The sequence below is a fragment of the Dermacentor albipictus genome, chromosome 7 (assembly GCF_038994185.2).
Source record: "Dermacentor albipictus isolate Rhodes 1998 colony chromosome 7, USDA_Dalb.pri_finalv2, whole genome shotgun sequence".
Taxonomy (NCBI): Eukaryota; Metazoa; Arthropoda; class Arachnida; order Ixodida; family Ixodidae; genus Dermacentor; species Dermacentor albipictus.
In genome coordinates, this window is record NC_091827.1 from 42,303,773 (window position 1) to 42,321,077 (window position 17,305).

Here is a 17,305-nt window from a genome sequence, read left to right on the forward strand (position 1 = left end):
GTCCAATAGCACTGACAAGTTGCTTATGCAAACTGTTCGAGAAAATGATAAATCGTCGTCTTCTACATTTCCTTGAATCGAATAAAATGCTCGACCCTTATCAGTGCGGCTTCAGAGAGGGTAGGTCGACTACTGACCAGCTCGTGCGCATTGAGGCAGGCATTCGTGACGCCTTTATCCATAACCAGTTCTTTCTTTCTGTTTTCCTAGACATGGAAAAGGCATATGACACGACTTGGAGATATGGGATATTGCGTGACCTCTCAGAAATGGGTATTCGAGGGAATATGCTTAATGTAATTGAAAGTTACCTATCAAACCGTACATTTCGAGTTAGGGTGGGCAATGCTCTATCCAAGCCGTTTACACAAGAAACCGGTGTGCCGCAAGGAGGGGTATTAAGCTGTACCCTTTTTATAATCAAAATGAATTCCTTACGCTTATATATACCGCAGGGCATGTTTTATTCGGTGTACGTAGATGACGTGCAATTGGGTTTCAAATCATGCAACCTTTCTATATGTGAGCGACATGTCCAGCTTTGCTTGAACAAAGTGTGTAAATGGGCACAGGAAAATGGCTTTAAACTGAATCCTGTTAAAAGCTCATGTGTTCTTTTCACGCGAAAAAGAGGCTTATTTGCAGCGCCCAGCCTAGAACTACATGGACAACACATACCAGTTGTCACACAACACAAATTTTTAGGAATCATATTAGATTCAAAACTGACCTTCATTCCACAGTTAAAGCACCTAAAAGAGAAATGTCTAAAAACAATGAACCTTCTTAAACTTTTATCGCATAAAACATGGGGCAGCGACAGGAAATGTTTGATGAACGTTTACAAAAGTCTTATACGCACGCGCTTAGACTATGGGGCCATAGTATATCAATCTGCCAGTCCAAGCGCCTTGAAGATGCTTGACCCTATTCACCATTTAGGTATCCGCTTGGCGACCGGTGCCTTCAGGACAAGTCCTGTAGAGAGTCTCTACGTTGAAGCTAATGAGTGGTCGCTTCATCTTCAGAGGTCATACTCTAGTTTCATGTACTATCTAAAGGTGAATGCGAACCGCGACCATCCCTCTTATGTAACCATAAACGACGTGGCATCTGCACAGCTCTTTAATAATCGACCTGCAGCACGAGAACCATTCTCTCTGCGCATTAGAAAGCTTGCTGAGGAAATGCAAGTTCCAGTTCTTGAGCAAAACCTAATGGTCCTAGCTAAGCCATTGCCGCCATGGCAGTGGAAAACCATAGAATGCGATACATCATTCGTAGAGGTGACGAAACACGCCCCACAGGCACATATTCGAATGCACTTCCTGGAACTTCAATCGAAGTACTCGTGCATAGAATTTTACACTGACGCTTCTAAGTCGCAAGCCGGAGTGTTTTATGCTGCAATCGGACCATCCTTCTCTGAGTCCGATGGACTGCATCCGGAAACAAGCATATTCACCGCGGAAGCTTATGCAATTCTATCTGCTGTTAAGGAAATCAAGAAAAGAAAGTTGCACAAAGCCATCGTATACACCGACTCTCTAAGCGTCGTAAAAGCCCTAATGTTCCTCCGCAATCATCGAAACCCTGTACTCACTGAGCTTTATTCCGTTATTTGCACATCCTACATGTCTCAGCAGCAAGTCATAGTATGCTGGGTACCTGGACACAGGGGCATTGAGGGTAATATGCTGGCTGACCAAATTGCCACATCAATAGCTTCACAAGATACACATTCTACCACTGCACTACCTGCCTTAGACCTAAAGCCATTCATCCGAAAGAAACTCAGAAGCCACTGGCAGCGCTTATGGGATGCTGAAACAAATAATAAGCTTCACTTGATTAAGCCAAAACTTCGTTATTGGCCGCCCGCAACAAAAACACGATGAACAGAAGTCCTATTCTGTCGTCTCAGAATAGGACACACATATGCCACACACAGTTTCCTGCTAACTGGAAATGAGCCACCATCCTGCGGTAGATGCGGTGAAAGGCTCACGGTCCTCCACGCCCTCCTGGAGTGTCGGGAAGCCGAAACAGAGAGAAAAAAACACTTTCCGTTAGCATACCGGCAGCACATTCCCTTTCATCCTGTAATGTTTCTTGGTTCAGAACCGTTGTTTGGCACCAGAGCAGTCCTAAGCTTCTTAAACGATGTTGCCTTACATGTTGTTAGCCCTACGAATTTGTAGCACATCCTCTCTCCAGAGGATGCCGCTGCGATAACTTATTTTTCTACAGCACATGCCTTCAGGCCCTTCAGTTTCAAGGGCTCTCTAAGGCAGTAGTGCGTCTTGCAAACAGTTTCCTACATATATTTTAAAATATGATCAATCTATCACAACGTATCTCTTGTGTTCTTAGTAGTACTCACTAGTCAGTGCCATAATTTTATTACATACAGCTTTTATGCAGTTTACAGAGACCGCTTTTAGGCCCCTTTACAGCTACATCACAATAACTCACGGAACTCATCTATCCACTGCAAACTCATCAGCACTGACCTGGCGCTCTTTGGCCATAATTGGCCCTTGCGCCATAAAACAACAAATTCATCATCAGAAGCTCGGTGCCAACTTCGTGCGTTCCAATCCCGCACCAAGGTAGACACCGGAAGAGTGCTCTAAAGTGTTCTTTCACTGAGTCTACTAAGCATCCCGGAAATTAAAAACTGTAGTGCGCTGTGACATTGACAACTAAGACACACAAAAAAGCCAGCATCGAGGTGAAAGAAATTAGACCTTACCAGGGGGGAAATTTCCCCCGCATGACAGCTAAGAAGAGCAAAAAAAACGTCTGGTACCTCCACGACTTCGGAACCCGGAAGTGCCGCCTGCGCAAACGTATATAACTCGGGCTTCCTAAATAGAGATCGCTCGCTCGCATTTTGAGATATTAACTACAGATAGTAACATGTGTGTTGTAGTGAACTCATCTTTAGGGAAGCATGAAATATGCGTTGCAAGCCTTCAAGCTTTCATCCTTTCTAAAAGTCAATTTTCATTTCTGTTGGTGTATATTCCGCTCACTGCTATCTGTACGTGTGTATTGTAAGGGCACACCAAAAACTGAAAAAAAAATTCACAGAGCAACCTGCACTGCGTAGGAATCATTGTTGAAAAAAATTAACATTCGTAGCATCTTGACAGCGGAGGTAGAAATCTGCTGCCATAACCTGCATATGTGCTCGCCGTTTCCAACCGTTCTTGTGAAAAATACACAAAATAGATAACCGCGTGGCACTGTCCAATAATTATCTGCACCGATAAGAAATATTTATTGATAGCAATACTTGAAATTGCCGTTATGTATGAAAGAACACTCCTCATGCCTAAAAGGGGCGCCTGTTGGATGCCAAATGAATAATAGAAAGTCAAGACTTTAGATCTAAGCAACAGCACAAAAAGGTATTTGTTCATTCATTTTCGCTAGCTGTTAGTGATCTCTGCGAAATAAGATAGCTTGCACTATGGCTTCACTTCACACGTAAATACCTAGATAAATATATGTACCTGACTTCTGTAAAGTTATGTTCGGTAAAGATATTGAGCCGCATTGTTACCAGTAACGTTAAAGTAACTCGTGTCGTACCAAGCAAATAGCTCACTTTCTTGGGAGACAGTGGCGGATTGTTGGAAGCCGATTTCAGAATGTTTTTCTTTTTTGTTGCGTTTCTCTACTGTTCACCAAACTTTCAAGGAACAATGCTAGCTCAAGCGAACGCGCCCCGGCCTACTATATAGATTGCTGATCAGGGCCCTCAGGAGAAATTGGGACATAAATGACAAGCATGTGGTCTATAGACATTCTCTACCGTCTTAGTACGCTAGCCAAACTCGCCACCGAAATACGTGTGAGGGAACTCTTACAACATCAGCAACATCATCCCCAGCGTATGCGCTTGGAGCTGTTCCTTACAGCAAAAATTCACAAAGTATATGACCACCTCGAAAGAAGATTGATTGGTCGCTCTGGAAGTTTGGCCATTTTCCACAACATCGTTCATATCTGGAGATCTTCGCTTGGCAGCACTTCAATCTCGGGAGACGGGATTCCTCTCTGTTATACAAGTCTTCCTTTTTTTGTGACTGTAGTTATTATTCCATTTTGAATGCACAGTGTCTTGCCTCTTATTCTCTCAGAACTACCCCCAATGCGCCTTCCTTTATGATGTTCTCCTTATCATCGTCATTCTGGCCCTGTTTGGGATATGAGCTGTTTTTCTTCGTTAGGAACAATTTGTTTTGATAGCTGAGTAACGCAAGCGGTTGCCGGTCCACAGGCCGCGAGAAAAACGTTATCTAAGTGAAGCCTATCATTCGGTAACTGCATAAAACATTTTGCATGAGCCAACAGTGCTGGTCAACGGGCGGATGTTGTAGAGAGCTCGATGTGAGGCGTCATGCCGAGACTTCATAAATAATAGACACAAGGCATTGCTGATTTTGCTAAAGCGTTGGACGTTTTTCCAGCATTGATACCAGACAGAAAGCATGGCTAAAGTGAAGAATAAAAACAATTGGCCTCCTGAATTTAAAATAGTTCACAAATTGAAAGCCACTCGACTTGTCAGACAGGATATGTAATGTTTGGCAGGGAGTTTCGTGACTCTGCTGCGAAGTGAAGACAGGAGTGTGGTATTGTACACGCAAATTTTGTCCAGTATTCAGATGTAGACGCTGAATCATTGAGCACAGTGCAAACTCTCGTGAGGATTTAAATAGAGACTGGAACTTGACGCTGTTCCTATTATATACTACCGTAAGAGCTACGCACGTTAGCGGCGTGTTGTTTTTTTTTTTTCTTCCCTCTCACTCTACTTTTTGAATCGTCTGCAACTAGAAAAACAGCACATTTTGCAATTTCCGAAGCAATTCACCAGCTTGTACTAAATGGAGCGTCCGCAAGGACTTCTCTTTTTTCTGTTTCGTCGTTCTATTCCACTAGACATGCAGCACAAAAAAAAACACGAGTTTCTTCCGCCTTGCCACGAGATACAACGTAAGGTCGGGGTCACTTGTTTCATTTGATAGCATAAAAAGTATGCACCAAATAAGCAAGGCCTAGCGATAACGTCTGGCGGGCAGCTGGGGAAGCACGAGAGGGATGTTGCTCCTTAATGCGTTTAGCTGCATTCATGCACGCATAAGTGAATTAGCCTATCCTTCCAGAGAAATTCGCCGAAACTATTACGCAAGAAGGGAGGGCCTCCAGTTTTCAAGGGTGGATAGGGGCTCCAGCATGGAGCTGAAGTTCTTTGTTCCGGTGTGGCCTACAGGCACGAGAAGAAGAAAGAGGCACAACAACGAAAAAGGCAGAGGAGGTGCCTGTGGAGAGTGGTGCCTTGGTGCTTCCCTGAAGCCGGGTCCCTTGGGCGATCACTTTAGCTTTCCGGTTCATCTGATCGAGAGCCCTCACATTGTTCCCACTATACAGGCTTGTCTGCACAGAGTGCCCGGATGTGTGCTCGATGGGGCTTGCATCTGATTTGCTTCGAAAGGCAATACGTATTCTTTTCCTCGAAGCACGAGTATCTTTCCAGCAGAGCGTGTTGTGGTACGTTGTTTTACAGACTTCTGGTGTCACCGTGTCGGTTCTATCTTCCCCGTTTTAGATGCTGCCCCAGTGAAATCTTTTCGAGAGCGCTTGGCAGCTTCGAGCTGTCTTTTTGTTTGTGCACGACAGGCCAATGACTACACACAACGTGAGAAACATTGCTGTGTGAAGTGATTTAAGTTTCATTGTTATTTCTTTCGAACGCAATGACATCATGCTGTTTCTGTATATCTTGTGCAAATCTCATTCTAGGGGTACGTGATTTGGACGAGTCGGTTCATCTTGGAGTTGTATTGAGGCCGCGTGAATGAACGAGGAAAAGAACACAGCCACGATGGAAATGCCGCTGTCTGAGAACTGAAGTTAACCAGATAAAGTAGCCGCCATTTACAGTCAGTCGAGCAAAATACAGGAAATAACCACCCCAACTGACGAGCATGGCCTCAGGTGACACTAAAGGTACAAATACCTCTGCAGAAAAATAATATTTCTGGCTTTCAACATATTAGTGTCTAAGCGCGGCGTCACATAGCCTATATAATCAAAAGAGTTTAGCTTTTAATACATACCTGTACTTGTTCTGGCAGCTCTGCGCATGCCTGTCAATCAGGATGATTTCTTGTTAGTTTTTTTTTACATACAGCTGGTGATTCTTCAAAGCACGTTTATCTGGCCCTCAGCGCTAGTCGTGCTTCGCTTTTCGCTTGTCTTCTTGCCCTCTTTTGATTGCGCTACAATATTATACATTTATTCCAGAGGGTGATACGAAGCCACGCCGGAAGTTGCGGTAACATGGCATGAAGGGTAAATTTAAAGCCGGCCTCAGTAAGTAGGCTGTTATCACTGTCTCTGCGCAAGAGATTGTCTCACGTGATATCATCGTTCACTCACTGCCTACTAGCCTCGAGTGAACTCTCGTTCATGGTATGCGGCAGCGCACCTCCTGTAGCAGTATCACCGTACTGTGCGATAGCGCATGGGAAGAAGTGTCCCTGACCTCCAGTTCTCTTTGTTTTCTTATTGATAATGCCTATAGAATCCCACGAGCTGTCTGGCGCCTGGGTCTCTTTATCTGAAATGTCTTCTTCAAAAACTATTTGCGAGGACATGACCCACAACTATGCACGCTGATGAGAACAAGATGTAGCTTTCACCTAATAGTTCGCTGTCACAAGTGTGCATTCAAACCATGTCCTTGATCTCTGATATGTTGTTTACGTAAAAAAGAGAATTCGATGAACGACATAGCTAGCACGAATCAATGATACATTTGGGTGCAATTTATGAGCTCACCCTGCTTTGGCCCTTGCTGCAGTTCATTGTTATGCTGCCTACCGAACGGGTCATAAAAGAACAGATATCATGTTGCGGCAACCTATGTGTTCATGTTCATGGCTAATTTTAAAAAGAAACTGCTGTATAATGGCGAAAGTAGGGCTATCTCCTAGAGTGATGTTCATTTTTAACGTTTAAGGAACAGGAACCATTATTGAATCAGGTGCTTTGTAAAATGTATTCTCACATTGCATTTATTCAACGCTTTTTAACCGAACCATGCCAACTCCCTTGAAACTTGGTTACCAATATATACATAACTGGTACGGCCCTTCCTTACAGATGCCAGATATAACTAAATGTTGTTATTGATATTGCACTAGAATACAGCTCATATCCACGGTAGGGAATTGGCCAGGCAACGGGTGGATCAGGCTGACGGATTGTAGAAGTTAACTTTCATTCCCATATTTGTGAGAACTGATAACATTTAATGTGACAGATGCAACACAATGGATAACAGTCTGAGTGAAAGTGCACTAAATCAAACAATGATCAAAGAACTAGGTTTATCTGGGCTTATCAGCATGCTCCAATGTCATCACGCCAGCGTTCTCATACTGCCCCTCCCTCTGCGAAGGCGCTGGCGGCACTGACCCACTGCCAGTCGGTGCGGTGATCTCGGTCTCAAGTTCTCTACCTAAATATATCGCGAAATGAAAAGACGAATCAATATAACAAATGTTATATTGATTGCATGAAAATTTCATGCAATCAACCATGCACCTTTACTTTCATGCACAAATGCATGAAAGTAAAGGTGCATGGATACCTTTGGTCAAGATGACCACCGATCAAGACAACAAATTTGTTCGTAGCTTTCTTCGAAATTCTTCGTCAACTCTTTGTCGTGTGCTAAACAGCTCTGCTGGTCATCCGCCTTCACACAGTGGAATGGCTCATGATTTTTTCTTCCATAATACAGAAGAAGAGATTGAGACAGGGACCCATGTGTCACCATCATCAACATAATCATCATAATAATCATCATCAGCTTATTTTATGACCACTGCACGATGAAAGCTTCTCCATGCGGCCTTTAATTACCCCTTTTTTAAGCTTCTTCGTCAGTCTCCAAGTTTCTGCCCCATATGTCAGCATCAGTAGAATGTGCTGATGGTACACGTTTCTTTTCAATTATAATGGTTCTGACAACGTCCGCTGCATGCGCTCAGACCCATTTTTATTGTTCTGTAAATGTTCTTCTCGCAATCACGGTTTCGTGCGAGTAATTGACTAATGCAAACGCACTCCTTCACAGACTGTAAAGGCTGACTGGCGGTCCTGAACTCTTGTTCCCTTGTCCGACTACTCCTCATTATCTTTGTATTCTGAATATTATTGTTCAAACCCACTTTTATACTATCCCTGTTAAGGTCCTCAATAATTTGTTGTAACTCTTCCGCAGTGTTGCTGAGGACAGTGTCAGGACAACGTCACCTAAAAGCCGAAGGTTGTTGAGATATTCACCGTTGATCCTTACTCCTAAGCCCTTCCAGTTTCATAGATTGAACACTTCTTCCAAACACGTAGTGAATAGCATTGGAGAGCTTGTGTCTATTTGTCTGCCCCCCTTCCTTATAGGTATATGTCTACTTTTCTTGTGTAGAAATATGGTAGCTGTGGAATCTCTGTAGATATTTTCCAAGGTATTTTACGTAAGCGGTCTGTACTCATTGAATACGTAATTCATCTATGACTGCTGATATCTCTACTGAATCAAACGCCTTTCATAATCTATGGTCGCCATATTCAGAGGCTCATTGTACTCTGCGGATTTCTCAATTACCTGGTTCTTGACATGGATGTGATCCATTATAGAGCATCCCTCTCTGAAGCCAGCCTGTTCGCTTGGTTGACTAAAGTTCAGTGTTGTCCTTGTTCTATTGGAGAATATTTTGGTAAATATTTATGTTATACTGTGAGTAAGCTAATGGGGCTATAATTTTTCAATTTCTTCACCTTTCCTTTTTGTGCATTATTATAATGTTTGCATTCTCCCCAGTTCCTGGGACCCTTGGAGTCGATAGAAACTTTGTATAGAGAGCCGCCAGTAGTTTAAGCAATACGTCTCCTCTATGTTTGATTAAATCGACTGTTATTTCATTTTATCCTGTCACTTTTCCCCGTTTCGTGTCTTGGATGGCCCTTCTAACCTCATCGTTAATTATAGAAGGAATCCCTTCCACCTGTTCATTACTGCTTCGAATGGAGGTATCGTGGCTGCTCTGGGTACGTACATGTCAGTATAGCATTCTTCCGCTGCTCTTACTATACCTTCCACATTGCTGATGACATTACTCTGATTATCTTTCAGTGCATACTTCTTGGTTAGTGCTACGCCAAGTTTCCTTCTCGCTGACTACATGCTGAAGTACATATGAAGCAGTAAATGTACACAGATACCAAATAAAAAGCAGGGATGCGCAACTACTATTGCAACCAAGTGAGACGCTAACTCGTAAAAGGCCCAGGTGTTCCTAACCTGAGATCCCAACGTTCCCTTATCCGTGAGATGGCAACATATAACGAAACTTTTGCCATCCTTCCTGAATGGCTTTGGGCGAAAAGCACTTGCAGGGACTTCTGAGGACACTGACTGCGTCCAAAAAGAACAGCAATGCCCGGATGCGAAGACCCGATGCACTCTGATGAGAAGAAATGAGATTGCGTCCGGTATAGCAAGTCGCAAAGATGCCTGAACTCCCAGTAAAGCAAATACATATATGGTGTCGCGCGTACAAAGACAACATAGGAATACAAACTTACGAGAACCTAAGTAATGCATTTTGCTAATTAACTTTCCTTGACTGTTACTCGGCCTACATCTTCGCACTGTTAACATAAAAAAGAGAAGGTAGAATTAGGAAGTAGAAAATAAAGACTGTAGTTTACTTTGCATTACATGTGGAGTGAGATGCTCAAAATTCAGAACATAGAATCGAAGGATGATAAAGCATAGAAGCTTTGAACAGGCTGTAGTCTGCCATTATGGCAATCTTATCATTTTTTTGGCAATGCATAGAAAGAAGAACAGATGAAGACTTCTGACCGAAATGCCTATTGCTTACGAAATATATTGTGCAGTAAGCCTTAAGAATTCACGTGCTGTGCTTGCGGGCGTAAACATAACCAGGTGCAAGCAAATTTACATTCGAGGTGTGGAAGAAGTTGGAGTTGTACCTATCTGTGGAAGGTGCGCCTGCCCGGGAGAGAGAGGAATGAGTCGGGTTTTTATCTTCCTCTCACGTATCTGTACTTAGCCATTATTCTATACTACAACAACCATTTGCTTGTTACTGCTGGACTAGAGCGGCTTTTTCTCAAACAGAGACTGGCCAATTGACAGGTCTAGCGCTCTCCCTGAAGAAAACAAGGTCACATAGCGGTGATAGGATAAACGTGAGAAGACGAGCGTTAGACGAAGACCAAATGAAGACAAAGCAGGCGCAATAATTCATTGTGATGACATGTAGAAGAGAAACTTCATTAAGGTGTACGGCAGAATGTCTTAATATATATGCAGATTATTTTTTACACAGATAGCATTGGACTTGTGTTCTAGCTTGTTAAGTTTGATCATGAACCAGTAGGTCTTATGTCAGTTTTGAAATACACATGGTAATTCGTTTTTGAGTGTTTTTGAGTGTTAACGCATTTAGGGCACGACAATCTTGATAAGTAGCTGGCGCCTCTATGAGGTGGCATCTCCTCGCGTAAAAGAAAGAAGGAACAAAAGCGACGTGCGCTTGAGACGCAGCACTAGAATTGTATTCTTCTGGCAGCCTTCTGATACATAGCTTTCATAGTTTAAAAATATTCAATGTCTTTATTTTATTAGGAATAACGGATGTTTTCGCTTACAGAAAATGAATTTTGTTAGCCCGAATACAGCAGGCTGTGGTGCGCCCTTGAAAGCGAAAAATTTGCATCATGCCTTTGAGAATCCTCTCACTTTTACAAAACAGGCCATATATTTTTTTTGTGCCTTTTATACCACCGATTTAATTCTTCGCTTATACCTCACTACTATATTTTTGGTTCGGGATATACGTAAGCCCTTAATGTGAAAGCATGCGTGAACTCCATTTAAGTTTATCTGTTACAAGCAATCGGAGCACTCAGCATGCAGCTTTTGTAAATTACGCTTTTCAATTATTACAGGGTAAACAAAAAGGCATTATCCTGTTGTGTAAGCACTCCCACGGTACATCGCGTTAGGGCTGCGCCATAAGGACAAAATATAAAAACAAACTGAAAATTCTCTGTGCTCAATTCGTTGCTATTTTACAGGTGTCTATTCGTCAATATACACTTGCCTACAATTTGGTAATTTCCAGAAAGGAAATGACGTTGCTAGAAACTAGAAAATTTCAATAACGTATTAATACAGCAAGACAGTGCACCTGACGCTGAGCTTGCAATAACTTGATCCTAACTTTGAATCTTCATTTTATCTTCTTGATCGAAAAGTATCACACACTCACGCACATCTTTTTTTACTAAATTACTAAATACTGCAGGTCCAAGCTGCTTTTGCCCGTTTTCTTTCGGCAGAAAGCTGGCGATTTTATTTCCTTCATAAAGTACAAACATTTCACGTTCACTTAAAACGTCTACGACAATTAGTTACTATACAGAGTGCTTTATTTTTAGCTGCACCACATTTTTAAAAAAATCCTGTGGCAGATAGCACTATTTTATTCGCTCATCTAAATTACTCGGGCAGGCAGCCATTACGTTTAGGAGAAATCAAAATACTTAAATGAATAATTAAAGTAATTAAATTAATTAACTGTCTAATTATTATCATTACGACTGCTATTTCAGCCTACGAATTACAGTCGGGGAGTTCGCCAGACTCATCCACTTACCACCAGTTCTGCGGACTGCACCAGCTTCGACATGCTGTTAGCGACAAGGCGTATTTATTTACAAATGATGGATCAAATGGATGAGTTTAGGAAGAACATTCCAGCACCGGTTTCGTTCTGCGCTGCGCACCAAAAAAAAAACGTCCGTCGTCCTCTCCCTCTTCCTTTCGCCTTAAACAAGCCGTTACATTCACCGTTTCGCAGACGAAGCCCACCATGAGAGTTAGGCCAAAATTCGCAAGTTGAATAGCGCTAGAGCGGCGTCATGGTAACCTCACACGGGTGACCACATACGTTAAATCACTGATGCGGTCAATGACAGTGAAGGGACCGGTACACTAATCCAAGAACATTTGGCATAACCCTCGTCTGCGCTGAGGGGTCCGCATCCACGCTAAGTCACCTTTTTCGAATGAAACTGAGTCTTGGAGGCGGTAGTACTGCTTCATGGAGCGATTTTGTGATGCCACTGTTCGCAGACGAGCAATTTGTCGGGCTTCGTCAACACAGCACAAGGTTTCGGCAACTGAGTCCATTTTCCCCTTTACACTCCATACAGAGGAATGGAGTGTAAAGGGGCAAATGGAATCGAGACAGCTGCGTGGTGCCCAAGCGTAGAGCAGGTAGAAAGCCGTGAAGTCCATGGTTTCGTGCTTCGCTGTATTGTAGGCATAGGTGTGATAAACTGTAAGATGTAGTCCCAGTTCTGATCGGATAATACATACACAGCCAGCATAATGGACAGGGTGCGATTGGTACGTTCGACAAGGCCATTCGTCTGGGGATGATATTGTGTTGAGTGGTAGAACTACGATGTTCTATGCAAAGTTCTATACAAAGCTACAGATTGGTTTTCAGTTCCTTAGAACATCAGCAATAAAACTGAGTAACTATTTTTCTTTAATAATAAGTGATACCGATGCTTGCCTTTCAAATTAGTTTCATGCCTTAGAGGCTGTGCCGCATTCAATATGAGATTCTGTTTACACAGCGAAAGCGTAGCCATGAATACGTTGTAAACATTATGTGAACACTAGAAAACGCTACTTTGCACAACCAACCATTGCGTTGAAGTTGAGCTCAGCTAATATTTCATGGATACATTAGCATCTAAGATATACGCGGAGTAATGGTGAATGTGAAACTACTAAAATACCTTGACTGAGTACCGGTAGGAAAGCATAACCTGTGCTTCCGAGAGCCACATGACAACTTAAAGAAAGCTACAACACAGCTTTCACGAGGAACATTAATGTTGTTTTCATATTTACTACTGTCTTCAAGCTGCGTTTTGCTTCTTTCGATTGTTGTTCGTACTATTTGCCATGATCGGCATGCGCCGTATAAAGGCTTGATTTCAACACCCTTAACAGTCTCGACCTTCAAGTTATCAGCCAAAATTTTATCGCGACGATAACTCTAGAAGTTATAATTTTGTAAAAAAAAGCAATGCACTGTTTTTGAAAATATTCACCAAATTGTTCCCCTTTTCCCCTCCTGAAGTGTAAAGCAACCAATAGGGTGCCTCCTCACTTCACCCCTTCCCTATTTGTTTCTCGATCTCTAACTCTCCTGGACACTGTCGTACTGCATCCAATTATCACAATTTTCGACTTTTTTATAATTGTACCTTTGTTGTACGAAAACAGAAGTTATGTGCACTAGAATGCAATAAGGTTGAAGAACAACGGCGCCTCAGAAAAAATTATTCACGGCCTGGGTATGTAAGCTAACAAGAAGTGGCATAGCTTGCGTCCACGTGGTTGGCCAGTGCAAAGTTTCATTAGCACAGCTTCCACATTTGGAAGTTGGGCAATGAGAAACCTTTCTCTTAGCTGGCGCTATGGTCTCCAAACTTTTTCTCACGACGTTACACATAATCAGTGAACGTCTACTTGTACGTCTATTTCACGCTGATGCTGTCACTAGCTAATTTTGCGTAGATCACATTGAGGATATTGCGACAAGCAGGCCGTGCTCTCTTTGGCTCCCGTTTCCTCTTTAATTTCCCCTTTATATAACACCCAGCGTAGGTGACCAACCGGACGGTTTCTGTTGGCTTTGTTGTCGCTTCCTCTGTGTGCATGTATATATATATATAAATAATGAGAAGCCAAAACAATGAATATACAACATAGCGGAAATTACTTGTACACATTGAGCTGAAGAAATGTTGAGTTAATGGAAATGAAAGTCGATGACCAAACAACTGTCTACAGGAGGGATACGAACCCACGTCTTTACATTACGTGTGCGTTGCTCTTACCAAATGAGATACCTCGTACCGCGACGTCGCTTGCCAATCCATTTTCTGAGGTATTTAGGTTTTAGTACTCAAACTAACCCTGGGAGTGTTAGCCGGCACTACTATTGAGAAACCTTGTCGGCTGGTGTGCAACATCCTTTCTGCCGCAGGCGTCACGAGCACGTGATCTATTTGGGTGACCGAAATTGTTCAAAAAACCCACACATGCTACCTAGCTGCTACGGGTTTATATAGCACAGCGAAATTCTATAAAAATAGCAACATCACATGAACCTACAAATATATCCACGTGAGAACAAGGTTTTCGCTGAAATGTTTTGGCACGTTTTCATTCGATAAGATATTTATATGATTGAATAGGCTTCACGACAGAGCGCGTACCACCGAGATGTGATGGCTCCTTGCATGTTTACCTTCCCCACGGGCAAAAAGTATACCAAAATAAATAAGGCACTTGCACTCGGCCTTTACGCATGGCAGAAAATTAATTTCACGCTTCCGAAGCCGCGGCGACATACACTACGATACGATTAAGGAAGTGAACAGTGTGAAGAAAAAAAGCAAAAGAAAAAACGTGCTTCGTTGCCAAGTTCCTCCTTTCCTCGGCAATAAAAGTTTTTTTTTAAGGTACGCTCTTGTGCGAAGCTCACTCAATCAATGTATTTACAAGAAAAGCACATTAGGGGTATTGGCTAAATGAAAATCTACGCTGAATAATCACGCGTGCCTTCAGATGTGCAGCTTTGCTTTGCTCGCGCATAATCCATTGAGGAGATCATGTTTGCCTTCGGTCGTCCCCTGTTCTCTCTCTCTCTCTCTCTCTCCGTTGTTTTAGACTTGTGCCACCTTCACCTCAAGTTCAAATTCCCTACTTTCCCTACTTTCCCTACTTTCTACAGCTGGTCATCGTAGTTATAGTCAAATATATTCGTTTACTGTTGTCGCATCTCCTATTCATTAGAATTACGCATATTGTAAAGACGAATGAGCTTTGTGTGTGGTTACACTATAAGTACGAGCCGCACTTTTCACAAGGTAGCGCGGAAAGCAATACACACGCGGTTGCATGCCAGGTGCTTCGCCATGACTGTTAGACATGCAAACTGTTCGCAATCAGTGCTTCCGCTAAGTTTAAACACGAAGCACCCATTAGGCAGAAATCCAGGTTAGAGCAATTTTTCGTTCACCCAATAATTAAACCCACACACTCGAACATTTCCGTGCTTCACCTCCCTAAGATTCTTTCGTTTTCTCTAAACAGCTTCGGTGTAAAAGCACACTGGTATCACCGACTGCTTGTTTGATCCGACACGTCCGAATGTAAAACATCCACGAGGGAAAACCAAATTTTTTAGCCGCGGGAAAATGCCGTGACTTCCATGCATACCTTATCGACGTGCCTCGGCCTCCTCCTCGGCCTCCTCCTCGGCCTCCTCCTCGGCCTCGGCCTCAGCCTCGGCCCATGGCCTGACACTGCAATTTCAATGCGTGCAACAAAAGTAATACTGAAGTTCCTGCAGGACACCAAGCTCGACGAGCAGCTCTAGCGAGGCAACTGTCTCATGTACATAAGCACTCACCACTTCTCTTATCATCATCATCCATCCCAATACTTTCACTCCCCTACCCTCTTCCCCAGTACAGAGTAGCAGACTAGAGCGCACTAGCTCAGGTCGACCTCTCTGTCTTTCCTATCCATACATTCTATTCATTCATTATCGACGCGCACCGTGGCTTGACACGCGCTGATCATTGCAATTTCATCCATAATAGAAAACACTTTTCGCAGCTGAATGTAATGTTAGGTGCGTCTGGCTGAGAGGCTGCCGCTTTCGTCTGCCATCCCAGCGAACGTTAGGTGGTTTACAAGAAAGTACGCTGCTAACGGGGGGCCTTCAGCCATCGACGCGTGAGTTGAATTAGATGGTAGGGTTTGGTGCGCCGCCACCTAGCATAGCAAACAGCGAGCCCGGCTTTGTACTAGAGCTGCACCAAACTTCACGCAAAAATAGAAGCTGAATCCGAGAAAACGTACGAGTTTTACGGTGCCCGAACTCAGTTGCGTACATTGGCACGGAAGGTGCCCTAAAACGAAGGAGCTAAATACATAAAGAACAGGAAGGAAACATCATTTCGGACAGTCAGTCTTAACGCCATTTGTGCCGAAAGAACGTTCAGCGATCCGTTTTATTAGCTGTCCGAAGGGGGAAATAAGCAGGATGTTATTGCAGCGGCATCACCCAGTTATACCGGCCAAAAATAGGTAACATGAGCAGAAGTGAAATTGTGTGGTGCATGAATAAAAAAAAAACATAAATGACCTTATTCAAATTTTGTTTTAAGGTACACTATTCAAGCTTACATACGTTATTTGGCATATGTATGCCTTACCATTTACAACTGAGCCTCCAGACCATTGCGGAAATTTAAAATGAGAAACAGAAATTCTTTTTGCAATAAAACAAAAAAAGCTCCAATCACTCTTAGAATGACATACCCTATTAAACACCATCAACATGCTTAGGAAATTTAAGAATGCCGTGGAAATTTCGTACCTGTTTTTCAAAAGCTGATTGAAACATTCACTTTTTTCTCCATACGAAGTGAAGTAGGAGTTCCTATCTATATATAGCTGTACAGCAGTCTTAAACCTGAAAGGAAACTGGATCTGAGGAAAGAGCAACTTCCTCTGGGCATCCGCAATGCCCTGATGAAAACAAAGGCGGTCACCCGTTTTCATTGCTCTTCAACTTCCAATCCTGCCTTGGGGCATTCTCCAGTGGCAATTGTTGCAGTTTCCGCCAGTTCACTTTTGTTATTGCTGGTTGCCCTGGTAGCGTGACTTCTTGAAACTTCAAAACAACAAGATCGTGCAGAACTGCTCTCAGTGTACTTCATGGAGAACAACTAATCAAACACTGAAAGGAAAGGAAACATACGCGCTTTGCTTTTTTTTGTGTGTGTGTACGACTTTTCACGTCTACGGAGGGCCTGCACTGCAGAAGTCTATTGTGCCTGAACATATTCGTTTTCTTTGGAGCCTTTACTTCAATCATTGCCTAAATAAAGGACGGATAACGCCCTTCTTATTCATAAGATAATTAAAGAAAGCTGTGACATGTTTCCAACGCATCAGATATTCTAATTCATTCATTCATTGCAACAACTGCCATTAGAGAGACTAGTCGAGCACTGAGCGAGTGTTTGACTATATTTGGATGGATAGTTCTTTTCGCTAGGAAATCGGCAGAGAGTTAACGCGCGC

General features: G+C 42.9%; 1 protein-coding gene across 1 annotated transcript in view; it reads right to left on the reverse strand.

The window, feature by feature from the left end:
- Positions 1-17,305, reverse strand: part of LOC135915271 (uncharacterized) — a 279,129-nt gene that overhangs the window by 179,592 nt on the left and 82,232 nt on the right. Inside the window, exon 3 of the mRNA XM_070521202.1 lies at positions 15,428-15,513. Within this exon, the coding sequence (XP_070377303.1) occupies positions 15,428-15,513 (86 nt within the window). The remainder of the gene's footprint in view (positions 1-15,427; positions 15,514-17,305) is intronic.